The sequence below is a fragment of the Phyllobates terribilis genome, unplaced genomic scaffold, assembly GCF_046119375.1.
Source record: "Phyllobates terribilis strain yellow unplaced genomic scaffold, ASM4611937v1 Scaffold_1__5_contigs__length_1240528914, whole genome shotgun sequence".
NCBI lineage: Eukaryota > Metazoa > Chordata > Amphibia > Anura > Dendrobatidae > Phyllobates > Phyllobates terribilis.
In genome coordinates, this window is record NW_027362761.1 from 721038065 (window position 1) to 721053911 (window position 15847).

Here is a 15847-nt window from a genome sequence, read left to right on the forward strand (position 1 = left end):
CACCAATGTCACGTTGCACCACAGACTGTCCAGGAGGCAATAGATTAATGTTAGAGTACTTCCTCTCCTTTTATATAGCCTAATAGCTAACACAATATGGACTGGACTATAATCCTAAAAAATAAATAAACCCTGGACTGGATTCTTGCAATACATATCATGGGATATCACTCAATAGAAATGACAGATAAAACTTCAACATGACCATTGTAACGGTCTCCCTGTGGTCAGGATAGAATAAAATGGAACCGCATCGCAGCCGCTCTCAGTGTGTCCTAGTGCCAAAAAAAACAATAAAATAAAAAAAGAAGAAAACAGAAAAATGGAGAGGAAAGGGGATATTATAGCTACCTTCCTTAAAGGGAATCTGTCACCAGGTTTTTGTTGCCTCATCTGTAAGCAGCATGATGTATTACAAGAGACCCTGAATCCAGCGATGTGTCACTTATTTAACTGGGTGCAGCAGTTGTGACACAATCTGAGCTTTTAGATGTAGCAGAGCTCAGAAATCTAACCCTGTCAACACCACAGCTTTCTGTGTACATTGTCTATTGACAGTGAGCTGCTTATCAGAGGAGGGGGAGTGGTAAGATGACTTGGAAGGAGGCAGCTAGTCCAGGCAGTGATAATCTCCTGGTGATAAAACATTGTTTGGAAACAACAGCACACAGCCTAACAAGTGACACATCCTGGCAATCTGTGTCTCAGCCTCTACCTCATGCTGTCCTCAGATCTGCGAGATCCCTGTCTGATGATGCAGATATGACTCCTGTGGGCAATATAGCTATATAAGGGCTTACTTTTTTTGTGGGATTGTAGTTTTGAAAGGCATAATTTATTTTTCTATACAGTGTACTGAAAATCAGGAAGAAAATTTCAAGTGGAGTTAAATGACCCCCAAAAAACCCTGCAAATTCAACATTATTTTTGAGTTTTGTTTTTACAGTTTTCAATGTGTGGTAAACATGACCTGGCAACATGATTCTTCAGGTCAGTATGATTACAGAGATACCAAACATGTGTAGTTTTTAATATTTAAGTGGTAAAAATAAATTCAGAAATCTGTAAACCTGCCTGATCGCTTATTCCTGCCATATTGCAGAATATAGTGAAAACAGTGTTCTCCCATGAAGCCCTGCCACAGACAGTGACATTGAAATGGTTACAGAGGGGCAATCAAAGCAAGTTCCAGCTGCTGCTCTTATAGGAAGATGCTAGCTGAGTGACACAGTCGGCATCTCCTTTGTATTGTGCAGGCTCAGCTCCTGAGCCCGCTCCATTGGCCAGCACCTTACATGTGGTGCACTATTACGTCTCATGTCGCAAAGGGGTTGAAATAAATGTTATAAAACTATGTGGGTAGAGAATAAAAACAAATGAATATATTTATATTAGTAATTCACGCAGTTTAACATGTGAACTGTGTTCAGAATTCTTTTTATCTAGTATAAATTAGAAAATATAATCAGTAATTTGCCGACTAATTTACATTCATGATGAGTAAGTTGGATAAACCCATGGGTCAACTCTTATTTTTTTATAAATTCCTAGCATCGGCATGTTAAGTTGGGTGTAATTTACTGTTCTGAGTTGAGTCAGTACATGACAATGATACAATGATATCATTTCTTTGAAAGTGTCTTCCATGATAAGAAATAACAGGGCCGTTGGGGAATGGCATAAAATAATAAAAAGTCATAAAATAAAACTGGATGGGAGCGGCAGCCATGGAACAAAGGGGATTTATCAGTTGAGAACTAGGGCTATCATTATTACGTGTCATTTCTTCACTCTATGTTGTCTTACTCATTTATGTAGTGCCATTAATTTCCACAGTGCTTTACAGACATCAGCATCAATTCCCTATCAGCAATGCTTTGGAGTTCTAGACCCCAGCACTGCAAAGCAGAAGGCTAACCACTGAGCCACCATGCTTGGTACGTGCCTTTTATCCTGCATTACTGGGACCTGATCAGTGCTTGATGATAATCTAATAAAATTATTAGATGTTTTGGATTCACGGCCAGCATGCTCTAGGAATAACGCTATTGTCCTGATTCATCAAAGTGATTATACCAGAAGTTACAGAATTTTTGCATTAACGCTGAGCTGACAAACATTTTGCATTTTTTGCCGTTTTCACGCCAGTTTTGCCCAGCTTCACCCAAACTGGCATAGCAGTGCAGGACAGGGGCGTGACGGCAAAGTCTCGTTTAATTAATGACAAGCTGCGGCATACCTTATGCCAGAAATCTTACTCCAGTCCCTAACTAGAGTAAGATTTGTGATGCGCTGCACACGGAGGAGTATGCCACTTGTCAGACACTCCAGATTCATTAAAGGGCATGCTGGTCATGATGAATCACGGCAGGTCATGCTGGTCCTCATGAATCATGGCCTATATTTTTAGGCTTTTGCGGCATTTTTCCCAATTTTTTAACATTACAGTTTGAGCTCTCGTGAGAAGAACCCTGAAATTATATAATTTATGAATCAAATTAATTTTAATATTACAAATGCAAAAAAAAAAACAAACAACAAAACTGGAGGTACTAAAACATATACCTTTAAATAAAAACGCTCACAGTTGCGTAAAAATTAAACTAATCCAATCAGATAAAAAATTGGATAGCACTCGGACCAATGTTATTCAATGAGGCAGTACAGATCTGTGTATTTTTTCTCAGCTGTATTTGCCATGAGAAAAAAATCACAGCATGCTACGATATCACTCCGAAATCTGATGGGTACGAGAAAAAGATCAGATGCCATAAGGACCATCAGTATAGCATCTAATTTTTATGGATATATTACAATTTTATAGCATAGGAAAGTGTAAATGATCCAGTAAAAGATTAATCAATCCTAATTTGGCAACTAAAGCCTTTTCTCAGATGTTCCATTTTGGGTTGCATAGATTGATATTTGAAATATCTCATTGAAATTGAAAACTAGGTCCACTAACAAATATTTTCACATGGTGATTCACATGGCTGAATTTTGGATTTGGACTTCTGTGCAAACTCAAACCAAAAATTCAGAAGAAATCAAAGTTTTTCCATACTGGGCTTTAAATCCACTCATGGTAAAATAATAACAGACGTGTCACCTAATTTAGAATATTTACACAGAAACTGTGTTGGGTGGCCAAGTGCAAATTAGCCCAATCAAATGTGGCTATTCCTTGTGTGGAGCCATAGGCATTAAAACTGAAAATCTGCTGTGAAAATCCAAAAATCAGACTTGATATTTTCTCCAGTGAATTCCACTGCAAATTTGCATAGGATTTTTTCTACTGGAACTTCTGCAGTATGAACATACCCTTATAGTCAAGAAGAACAATCAGTAAGTTTAGAGGTAGTGAACCGTAAAGCTGTAGAAAACGAAGACAAGAAAATACCTCTGTGACATTATCTTGTAGGCATCTGGTAGATAACATCGAATGTTCTCCATCTGAGCTGGGTCCGAGTCACAGATTTTATCGTCTGTTCTTCCATAGTTGGCACTTTCAATCATGATAACGTCAGTTCCTGGACAGCGTAGCTCTATAGGGTAGCTTTCACATGACAACTCTCTTCGAACAACTGCCATGGGTATTGGAGCTCTACTGAAAGCTAAGAAAAAAAACACTATTAACAACAAGCCGCCAACTCTTGGCAAGAAACAACCAGGTAATCACCCGTTCCTGAGGGTGGATCACACTGTGAACTTCATGAAGCAAGCGAGGCTCCAGCTTTATTTTCTCTACGTAAACATTTCTAGCCTTACAAATCACAGGATACTATCAATCTGATGGGTTTCTAATAGCTACTTGTGCTCTTAGTTATAATTCATAGACCGTAAGCTTGTGAGCAGGGCCCTCACTTCCCCTGTAACTGTTAAACTATATGTTACTTTGTATCATCTTTATTGTTTGGACATGTCCGCACTTAATTGTAAAGTGCTGCAGAATATGTTGGCGATATAGAAATAAAAATATTGTTTAAAAAAAAAATGCACTGTATTATATATACAAGTCATGTGAACATGAGTTGCTTAAAGGGAAGTGATGATTAAAAAATGATCTATTGTTTAAAACAGGTTTTTGTGTTACATGTATTAAAAGTAATGGCAATTTTTCTTCATATCACGATATATATACAGTACAGACCAAAAGTTTGGACACACCTTCTCATTTAAAGATTTTTCTGTATTTTCATGACTATGAAAATTGTACATTCACACTGAAGACATCAAAACTATGAATTAACACACGTGGAATTATATACTTAACAAAAAAGTGTGAAACAACTGAAAATATGTCTTATATTCTAGGTTCTTCAAAGTAGCCACCTTTTGCTTTGATGACTGCTTTGCACACTCTTGGCATTCTCTTGATGAGCTTCAAGAGGTAGTCACCGGAAATGGTTTTCACTTCACAGGTGTGCCCTGTCAGGTTTAATTAGTGGGATTTCTTGCCTTATAAATGGGGTTGGGACCATCAGTTGTGTTGTGCAGAAGTCTGGTGGATACACAGCTGATAGTCCTACTGAATAGACTGTTAGAATTTGTTTTATGGCAAGAAAAAAGCAGCAGAGTAAAGAAATACGAGTGGCCATCCTTACTTTAAGAAATGAAGGTCAGTCAGTCCGAAAAATTGGGCAAACTTTGAATGTGTCCCCAAGTGCAGTTTCAAAAACCATCAAGCGCTACAAAGAAACTGGCCCACATGAGGACCACCCTAGAAAAGGAAGACCAAGAGTCGCCTCTGCTTCTGAGGATAAGTTTATCCGAGTCACCAGCCTCAGAAATCGCAGGTTAACAGCAGCTCAGATTAGAGACCAGGTCAATGCCACACAGAGTCCTAGCAGCAGACACATCTCTTCAACAACTGTTAAGAGGAGACTTTGTGCAGCAGGCCTTCATGGTAAAATAGCTGCTAGGAAACCACTGCTAAGGACAAGCAACAAGCAGAAGAGACTTGTTTGGGCTAAAAAACACAAGGAATGGAAATTAGACCAGTGGAATCTGTGCTTTGGTCTGATGAGTCCAAATTTGAGATCTTTGGTTCCAACCACTGTGTCTTTGTGCGACGCAGAAAAGGTGAACGGATGGACTCTACATGCCTGGTTCCCACCGCGAAGCATGGAGGAGGAGGTGTGATGGTGTGGGGGTGCTTTGCTGGTAACACTGTTGGGGATTTATTCAAAATTGAAGGCATACTGAACCAGCATGGCTACCACAGCATCTTGTAGCGGCATGCTATTCCATCTGGTTTGCGTTTAGTTGGACCATCATTTATTTTTCAACAGGACAATGATCCCAAACACACCTCCAGGCTGTGTAAGGGTTATTTGGCCAAGAGGGAGAGTGATGGGGTGCTACGCCAGATGACCTGGCCTCCACAGTCACCAGACCCGAACCCAATCGAGTTGGTTTGGGGTGAGCTGGACCGCAGAGTGAAGGCAAAAGGGCCAACAAGTGCTAAGCATCTCTGGGAACTCCTTCAAGATTGTTGGAAGAACATTTGCGGTGACTACCTCTTGAAGCTCATCAAGAGAATGCCAAGCGTGTGCAAAGCAGTCATCAAAGCAAAAGGTGGCTACTTTGAAGAACCTAGAATATAAGACATATTTTCAGTTGTTTCACACTTTTTTGTTAAGTATATAATTCCACATGTGTTAATTCATAGTTTTGATGTCTTCAGTGTGAATGTACAATTTTCAAAGTCATGAAAATACAGAAAAATCATTAAATGAGAAGGTGTGTCCAAACTTTTGGTCTGTACTGTATATATATATATATATATATATATATATATATATATATATATATATATATATATATCTAATTGATTTTGCAATTTTCCCACTGGCCCCTGGAGCTTTTCTAGACACATTTTTACTTCCTGTCCTTTCAGAATGAGTTTTCAGCAAGATTCGTGATCGTCAGAGGCAGGATTACAATGACCGGTGACACCACTATACACAGCTGATCTATCACAATAGGTGATGTCACACCTGACCCTGCTCCTCCTCCTTTTACAATGACCTTTGCACTGGCTCATTAGACATTTTCAATACAAAATATAGGGTCAGGATCCAACCACTGGGGCTATGTGTATGTGTGAATTACTGAATCAAAAGGAAGCGTGAGTTTAAAGAAAAACCTGATGCCCAGTGTGAGAATTGCAGAAGGTTATTTTATTTTAAATACAGATTGTGCTACATAAAAAAAATGAAAATATTAAAAAAAAAAAAAAATAATACAAGATCCTGATTTAATCGATAGGTCAATTTCTGATGATAGCTTGCCTTTAAATCCCATATACTTCACTAATCAGTTTTATTAAAGGGGTTTGTCGATTAGTGGATAACACCTGCTTAATGATTTCAGTGCCCCATGGAAAATAAAAGCAATGAATACTCATGGAAGGACAGTGGGAGAGCATGCAGCACATCCATCAAATAGGTAAAAATTGTATTTTCATTATTCAAATTCCAAATCCATGGACAAGAATTTAAAATTTTGACGCGTTTCTGGAGAAACTGCCCTTAATTACATTACTATTGATACTATGATTAAGGCTGCTTAGGCCTGAAACGCGTCAGAATTTTAAATTCTAGTCCATGGATTTGTTTGTTTTAATGGAATCTGAATAAAGAAAATACAATTTTACTTATTCTATGGATGTGCTGAATTCTCTCCCACTGTCCTCCTATATGTTTCTGTACTTCACCAGCTGGATATAGCACCCACCGAATCCAGGATTTTCCAGCTGACGCTATGATCAGCCAGCGAGGTGAGCGGTTTTTCTGTTTTTCCTACTTCAATGTATACTCACCTCCCACAGCGGCACCGTTTAAGTGATGTTGGCATTGCTGTTTCCGGCTGGAAAGACAAAACAATGTTGTGTCATGAAAATGTGACCGCTGCAGCCAGTCAGCAGTCACTGATTGGCTGCAGCTCATCAATATATATAAATATATAGCAAGATTGCTGATTGGCTGCAGCAGTCACGTGACAACATTGTCTTGACTTTCCAACCGAGAACACATTGTTGAAAGGGTGCCACTGTAGGAGGTGAATATACATTCCTTTCATTTTTTATGGGGCGCTGAAATTATTAAGCAGGGGCTGTAGTAGTGAGACTGATTAGTGGTCTATACGGGATTTAAGCAATTCATGCTCATGTCTTGTGTTTAGGACTATGAGTACAAATAGGTGTTACAAAGGCGTCAGGTTGATGTTATCCTGTGATTTGTAATGCTGGAAATTTTTAAGTGGAGTAAATAAAGTTGTGGTTTTATATGGAGCGCTGGAATCCCACTTGCTTTATCTTTAAGATGCCAACTCCCAGATTTTGCACAGAACATATATATGTATCCCACTTGGGAGCAGCTCTCAGAGCATGCTTTACACAACTCTTTCGGAAGATATTAAGAAATGTCCGACAGGGATGCCGCTCACATTGAGAACACAAGCTTTTTTAATTTCACCAGTTTTTAAGCTTTTATTGACAAATACATCAAGTTTATGCAAAGAATCGATATTTATAGTGTTGAGCCTTTTTTTTACTTCTCTGAACAATCATGCTTTCAGATGTCCCAAACAGTCTGAAGGGGGCTTCATCAGAAAAATAACCTTACCCCAGACCCCTGCAGTCCAATCCCTGTACTCCCTGCAAAGTTAGTGATGAAGCCCACTTCAGATTATTTGGGACATCTGGGAAAAATGACTGTCAGGGGAAGAAAAGGTGAGGTGTGTCATGCCAACAGTAAAGCATCCCGAGACCATTCATGTGTGGGGATTCTTTCCACCCAAGGGTTCACTTACAATTTTGCCTAAGCACAATGACATGAATAGAAATGGTATCTAAACATCCTCTAAGAACAACTTTTGTCAAGGATCCAGGAGCAATTTAGTGATGAAAAATACTACTTTCAGCACAAACAAGGCAAAAGTGATAACTGAGTGGTTGGGTGAACAAAATATTGAGTCCATGGCCAGGAAACTCCCCAGACCTCAATCCCATTGAGTACTTGTGGTCAATCCTCAAAAATCGTCTGGATTAACAAAAGCACAGAAATTGCAATCACCTCCAAGCACCGATTAGGTAAGAATATGTTGCCATCAGTCAGGATTTGGCCCAGAAGCTGATACCCAACATGTCAGGGGGAAGGGCAGAAGTCTTGAAAAATAAGGGACAATACTGTAGATATTGAGTCTCTGCATAAGCTTCATGTATTTGTTAATAAAAGTATAAAAACTTATGAAATGCTGATAATTGTACTTCAGTAATCATAGAATCATCTGACTACAAGATCTAAAAATCATTTGGCCACGACTATACAGTGTGTGTTGTAAAAACTATACCTCCCAGAATGAAAATCAGCATACAAATTCTCTATAACTATCGCTCAAGCAAGGAATAGTGGAAGATTTCAGCTCTGAAGCCTGTAGAATTCTGAATAAAGCCTTGGTGCAAAGTAAATAACATAATGTACAGTATTTAGAAACAATACTGAGCTCTGCATTTAGAGTAATCCAATATAAAACTAGAAATTTGTGGAACGAGCTATAGTTTTTATTCATGCCATTTAGGCTATACTCACACTGGGCGTCTTTGCACTTTTTTTTTTGCGAGGTTTTTCTGTGCAATAAAAAACCTGCAAAAAGCGATGCGATTTCAGAAATCTCATGCACACGCTTGTTTTTTTTTTCCCCGACTGAATTTGAAAACTGTAGCATTTTTTTTAAGTCTGCAGTATGTCAATTTCTTTAGCGTTTTTGCAGTGTTTTTCACAAGTAAAAAGCACTGAAAACGCACAAAAATGCTGCAGAAAAGGCATCCGACAAATTGTGCTGCATTTTTGATGAATAAAACGAAGTTTATTAAACATGTACTGTGGACAAATTACGCATGTAACCCACTCCAAAAATATGCAGCTAAAAAACACTTGAAAAACACAGCAAAATTGGCATTTTCAGCAGTTTTACAGCCAAGAGAGCAAAATTTGGCTGCAAAAAAAAAATGTGGCGTGTGAACATAGTCTCAGAGCTACATTGAATTTTGACTTTGCTTTTCATTCCATTTTTTCTTAAGTTTTACAAGTAAAATCAGTACTCAATTTTTTTTTTTTTACACTTAAATTATTACGGCATATACTGTGCGAGTTAAATAATGTGAATATTTAATAGTTGATATACTTTTTTTTGCTTTTCATATTCTTACATAATAAAGCATTTTCAATGGAGAACAGGGTTTCTTTTTATCCTTTTTTTTATAGTCTTACACATGATATATTTTTTTTTACTTATTTTTAGTCCCACTGTGGAATTTGGTCCTCTTTGCTCATATAACAGGCAAATACTTCTTTGCTGCAGTGTATTACGCCTGTCAGCATGACTTGATCCTGCCTGACCATAATCGCTCATATATTACAGTGCTGCACTTATGTACTACAGTGTATTATGCCTGTCAGCGTGATGCTGAAAGGGGTCCTATTAGACCCTGCCCCGAATGCATAACAACACATTGTCACCCTAACACAAAAGACTTACTTTACCACATAGGCCAAAGTTAAAGGGTGAACTAAAGCTATGTTTTGGCTTTTAAACCACAGAGAGTGATTGAATAACTGGTACAAGTTATTAGAAGACTAGTTTTAACTGTCATGGGAGCTCCGGCTTGGGTTGTTATCAGGACCCTGCTCCTGACTCTCATCAAATGACAATTACAATTTACAGTGCAAAATAATAGCAGTGTGTTCAAAACAACTGAGAACAAGCTCAATCCTCATAATATATACAAAGGCACTTGGAGCACTGTACATTCAATTCCAAATCAAAACATGAACAAAATATCAATTTTTAAACTGAAATGTTAAAAAAAAATAGCCGTGTCTGCATTTTATGTACAAACTCGAATATTTACAATATAAACTGAAATTTGCTTATTGACTTAGCTTTTCTGTTAATCACTGCACTATTTAGTTGTATAACCTTTATTTCTGATACCTGCATTACATCTGGGCGGCATGGAGTCATCTGATATCTGTGAACAGATATTCCAACCCAAGCTGACTCGATTACATTCCACAGTTCTTTTGCATTCTTCGGTTTTCAATAACAGCATTTTTGATATCACTCCACAAATTCTCAATCGGATTGAGGTCTGGGGATTGGGCTGGCCACTTCATAACATCTTGTTTGTCTGGAACCAGAAATGTTGCCCGCTTGCTGGTGTGTTTGGGGTCGTTATTAATGTTGAGCGAGTATGTTCTGTTAACCCTCGGGCGAGCACCGAGTAGTTACAGCTGCTCAGTGTTATGTTTAAATCACTCCCGTGTGCATGATTTGCTGTTTGACAGCTTTAATACATGTGAGGAATGATTGTTTCTTTTGCATTCCTCACATGTAATAAAGCTGTCAAACAGTTGCAAATCATGCACACGGGAGCGATTCAACCATATCACCGAGCAGCTATAAATACTCAGAGCTCAGCCCGAGCATACTCAGCGAAAGGGTTAACAGAACATACTCGCTCAACACTAGTCGTTATCCTACTGAAACACCCATTTCAAGGACATTTCTTCTTTATAATCACAGTAAAGAATCTATATAGTTACGGTACCAACCAATCTAACAATTCACAGAGCTCGTACCTCTTCAAGACAAATTCTAAAATATAACTTTTAATATCTGTATTAAAATATTGACAGCCATCAAATAACAAACCACAACATCAGTGCACAATAAGAGGAGGAGATAGTGCCTCACCCTATTTAGGCCCTCTCTCACCCTACCTTGCCACGGAGGTTGGCACCCTATTTTCCTGCACAATGGCGCCCCCGCTCAACGATGACTCTCCCTGGGATACCTATAACACCCTATATTGATGGCCAATGGAGTACAGGGATTCTTAGTGGAGAACATACAGTTTCTTGTGACAAATAGAAACAATGCAAAAAATACTCAAAAAGTTTTTATATATCTGTAGACCTGATCAGTACAATTTGGCCACAGATACAAAAGGGTGTATGAATATAATCAAAGCGCATAACATGGGTCAATTCTTAAAAAATTTTTTGTTTCCTCGAAATCAGACCACATAGAAGGATAAATCTTAAAGTGCACTACTTATTTTCATGACATGGACAGAGGAACCATTTCAAGATAATACTCAATTCCCGATCAGTTTATATATAGCTCATGATCTCAGTTAATAAATTGTCCTGGACCAGGGATCCATTTAATACAAATAAATATTGCTTAGTAGATGTAACCACAATTAAATGCCCAAATAGCTCAAAGCAATTCATATGTAGGTCATGACCACTGTTTACACGTCATGAATCAAAATATATTACCAAATCTATACATATATGGCTTAATGCCTGCACAACTAAGATTGCATGTCATGAATGAAAATATATCGTGCATATATGACTCAATGCCTGTACAACTCAACGCGTTTCCCCTTTTAACAAGGTTCATCAGGAGTATCTGTACCTCATTGGCCATCAATATAGGGTGTTATAGGTATCCCAGGGAGAGTTATCGTTAAGCGGGGGTGCCATTGCGCAGGAAAATAGGGTGCCAACCTCCACGGCAAGGTAGGGTGAGATAGGGCCTAAATAGGGTGAGGCACTATCTCCTCCTCTTATTGTGCACTGATGTTGTGGTTTGTTATTTTATGGCTGCCAATATTTTAATACAGATATTAAAAGTTATGTTTTAGAATTTGTCTTGAAGAGGTACGAGCTCTGTGAATTGACATTTCTTCTTCAGCATAAGGCAACATGAACTCTTCCAGTATTTTGATATATTCAAGCTGGTCCATGGTGCCTGGTATGCGATAAATGGGCCACTCACAAACTGTCTGCTGCCTTTAGACCCAGTAAGAACAATCTTGCTCTCATCTGTCCATAGAATGTTGCGCCACATCTCTTTCGGCCAGTCAATGTGTTCTTTGGCAAACTGTAACCTTTTCAACAGGTCTTTTATCAGCAATGGTACTTTACAAGGTTTTCTTGCAAATAGTTTGTCTTCACGTGGGCCTCTTCTGATGGCTGCAGGACTCACAAGTAACTGAAGATCTTCTTTGATCTCCATGCAGCTGATCATTGGATGCTTCCTTGCCATTCTTGTGATTCTATGATCTATGGGGATGGTAGTATTTCTTTTCCTACCACATGTTTCAGGTTTTGTTTGCCATTTTAAAGAACTGGGAATCTTTTTAGCTGAGCAGCCAATTATTTTCTGCACTTCTTCATACGTTTTCCCTTCTCCAATCAACTTCTTGATCAAAGTTCTTTCTCCTTCAGTACAATATCTGGAACAAACCATTTTACTCACTAAGCAAGGGCTAAAACCAGCAGGTACAACATTTGCTGCCCTCCTTTTATAATAAGGCCATAATTCACACCTGTTTCTTCACAGAATCACTAACTGAACTCTGCACTGCTATTAATTAGAACACCCCCTTTCGTTAAATGATTCAATTACAGCCAATTAGCAGCATTCATGTCATGACTGTTTATTCTGTTGGTTGCCCATTACTCGGCTACACCTAGTCATGATTTTTTTCCCATGTTGTATGATCATTTCTGCCAAAAACGGTAATTAAACACATTAGTGATGTTAGACTGCTATTGTTTGGCACATAACTGTGATTGGGGGATACAATAATTTCTGTAGGTTCAAGAGCCAGGATTTTCAGGATTTAGGAAAACACAGAAATGTACGGTAATATCGACCTAAATTATGGATAGTTCGTTTTGATGTGTCTTGGATAGTGAACATATGATCAGAAATATGGCAGTTATATTAATCCACCTGGAGGTTCCTGTGAGAAAGTATGACAAAAATTAGAAGTAAGTCTTTGTACACATCTTTACATGCATACAATTAGCCATCATTCTCCCACTTGACCAGGAGGATGTGTTATGGATGAGACTATTTTAGAATATCACATCAAGAAAACCTCATTGTCAAACTCAGGAGATACAATATACTTGTAGATCTGTCCACATTACCATGGTGATCTCCTCCGTCGGTAGGTCTCACAGATTCCATTCATATAATAATTCGGTATTTAACCTTTTTCTTTTTGTACTGTTTTTGCCTTGTGTGTATGTCTTTTTATTTCTCCAATTTGTTATTTTTTACTTCTTTTGTATATTAAAACTAAAATTGGATACGTTTGTTCTTTGCTGCGCTAAAAGGTACCCACAAACCTAAAAAAGGAAAGTATAACCTGGTTGTGTTAACCTGTGTATGTATGCCAGGGTGCATAAAAAGTAGCTCTCAGGTGTTTGGGAAAGTTGGGTGTACTTGTATACTAGTGTGTCACCCAAGGTAGGCGTCTTGCTGGCCTATCAAAATGGCGAGTTCTGGCAGCAAGAAGTGTGGATGTGTAAACTGGCATTGGGGTCCACAGCTCATTTTCAGCTTACTGCGATCAGTGAGTGGAGGAGTGTGAGAAGCAGAGTTCATCTTTAAAGTGACATACGAGTCACGTGTGCAGCAAGTGGATAGTGTTCGTGACAGTTCCAGGAAAGGTATATCTTTCAAAATGCTATGTGTGGCAGAAATCTAACACCACACATCATCCTGAAAACACCATCCCCACCGTCAAGCATTGTGGTGGCAGCATCATGTTGTGGGAATACTTTTCTTAAACAGTAACTGAGAAGCTGGTCAGAGTTGATGGGAAGATGGATGCAGATAAATACAGGGCAATCCAGGAGAAAAACCTGTTAGTGGTAGTAAAAGACATGAGACTGGGGCATAGATTCACCTTCCAGCAGGACAATGACCCTAAACGTACTGCCAGAGCTACAATGGAATGGTGTAGATCAAACCTATTCATGTGTGTGAATGGCCCAGTCAAAGTCCAGACCTAAATCCCATTGAGAATCTGTGGCAAGACTTGAAAATTGTTGCTCACAGATTCTCTCCATCCAATCTGACTGACTTAGAGCTAGTTTGCAAAGAAAAATGGGCAAAATTTCAGCCTCTAGATGTGAAAAGCTGGTAGAGACATACCCAAAAGACTTGCAGCAGTAATGGCAGTGAAAGGTGGTCCTACAGAGTCAGGGAGGATGAATGGAAATGCATGTCACAATTTTCAGATTTATATTTTTTACATAAATAGAAAACTATGTATCATTTACTTTACATTTAACAAATTTTTGCTACTTTGTGTTGGTATATCACAAGAAATCCCAATAAATACAAATCAGTTTGTGGGTGTAACGTGACAAATGTGGGAAAGTTAATGGGCTATGAATACTTTTTCAAGGCATTGTATGTGCAATTTTACACATATAGTATATATACTTAAATATACATACATAAATGAAGGAGGTGTTACCAGCAGTTCTATGTAACGATACACATAATACAGGCAGGAAGTGTTACCTACAGTGCTACATAACACCACAAAAAGCACAGAAAATGTTACTTGCAGTCCTATGTAACAATCGAGAATGCAGGAGGTGTTAGCACCAGTTTTATATAACACCTTAGATTCTGTAATGCAGGAGGTATTGCACACACTTGTTATGTGTGCAGGCTACATGGTTGATACTATGCAGTGGACGCTCTAGAAAAAAGCAATCAGTAGGGGAGATATCTACATGCCATGGCTTTTGAGCCTGCACAGTCCAAATTTGTAGTTGCAGCACAGTGGCGCCCCTCCCCTCCTTCAATCTTGGCTGGACTGCAAAATCAGACCAGATAAGCTTCATAAAGCTGCTGTAATGTGACAGGAAGGCGAAGAAGAACACAGTGAGGGAAAGACTGAGGCCCCAATTCATCAAGACCGGCATGTTGGAGTCAGACGCTCCTGATTCATTAATTGGGACTGGAGTAATATTTCTGGTGAAACGTACGCCACAGCTGGTCTAGAATTAGACAAGCTGTGGTGTCAAACTCCGAGGTGAAACTGGTGTGAAAACATCAAAAGTCAGAACATTTGCACAATAATTTTGTGACTTTTCAAAGTGATTTATGCCACAATTCTGGCGTAATCGCTTTGATGAATCGGGGCTGGGTTTTTAAAGGGGGTGGTTATTCTTAATTTAGTGGCCCATTTTGCAACTGCTGTAGTGGGCCTGCTCCATAATATGCTCCAAACTGTACCCAAGAAGGTATACTGTGACCAAATAATAAGCCAAACTGCATCTAAATATATTTTACAGTTCCCAAGTGATATAGCATACTCATTTGATGTCCAGTGTCGTATATTGCTTAGCAATATCAAAACAGTATGCACATAATTCAGTTGTACAGTGCCTAAATAATGGCCTACATAGGAGCCACACTATGTGACTGTGACCACACAAAGCACCTTCCAAAATACAGTATTAGTATATTGTATATGCATATTTAAAAAGTGGAAAGAAATGATATTTTATAGACACATACCCAACTTTTAATAAATGGGAGTCTGGGTGCAAAAAGTGTATGAACCTACCATCCGCTTCAGTTACAGCTGAGAACTTCAACATAATGATAAGCACCTTTAGCATCACATCTATACACTGTATCCATGATACAGTAATATACATAAGACAGAGATGTCATGTACAGTAGTTACACATACATTGACATTTGCCTACTTGGAGAGGATGTGCGAAGTAGTCAGTCATAACTTTGATGAGTTCAGGAACCATGAGATGATTGTTGTTGTTGGCTCATTGAATAGCTGTGTGGATTAAGAGAAGGCAACAGGAATCCTCTGCTTTCTCTAGGACTCTGAGATATAAAGGTTTCCGGCATTTATAATTAATAATTAACTTTTATGTATGAGAACTCAGCAGCAGAAGGGACATTGATGAACTGACAATCAGGTTAGGTG

General features: G+C 38.6%; 1 protein-coding gene across 13 annotated transcripts in view; it reads right to left on the reverse strand.

Annotated features, from left to right (window-relative positions):
• The window catches only part of ADGRL3 (adhesion G protein-coupled receptor L3), a 1088292-nt gene that overhangs the window by 874104 nt on the left and 198341 nt on the right, over window positions 1–15847 (reverse strand). For all 13 annotated transcript variants that reach the window (XM_073686326.1, XM_073686314.1, XM_073686318.1 and 10 more), the window contains exon 4: window positions 3401–3614. In XM_073686326.1, coding sequence (XP_073542427.1) covers window positions 3401–3614 — 214 coding nt within the window. The remainder of the gene's footprint in view (window positions 1–3400; window positions 3615–15847) is intronic.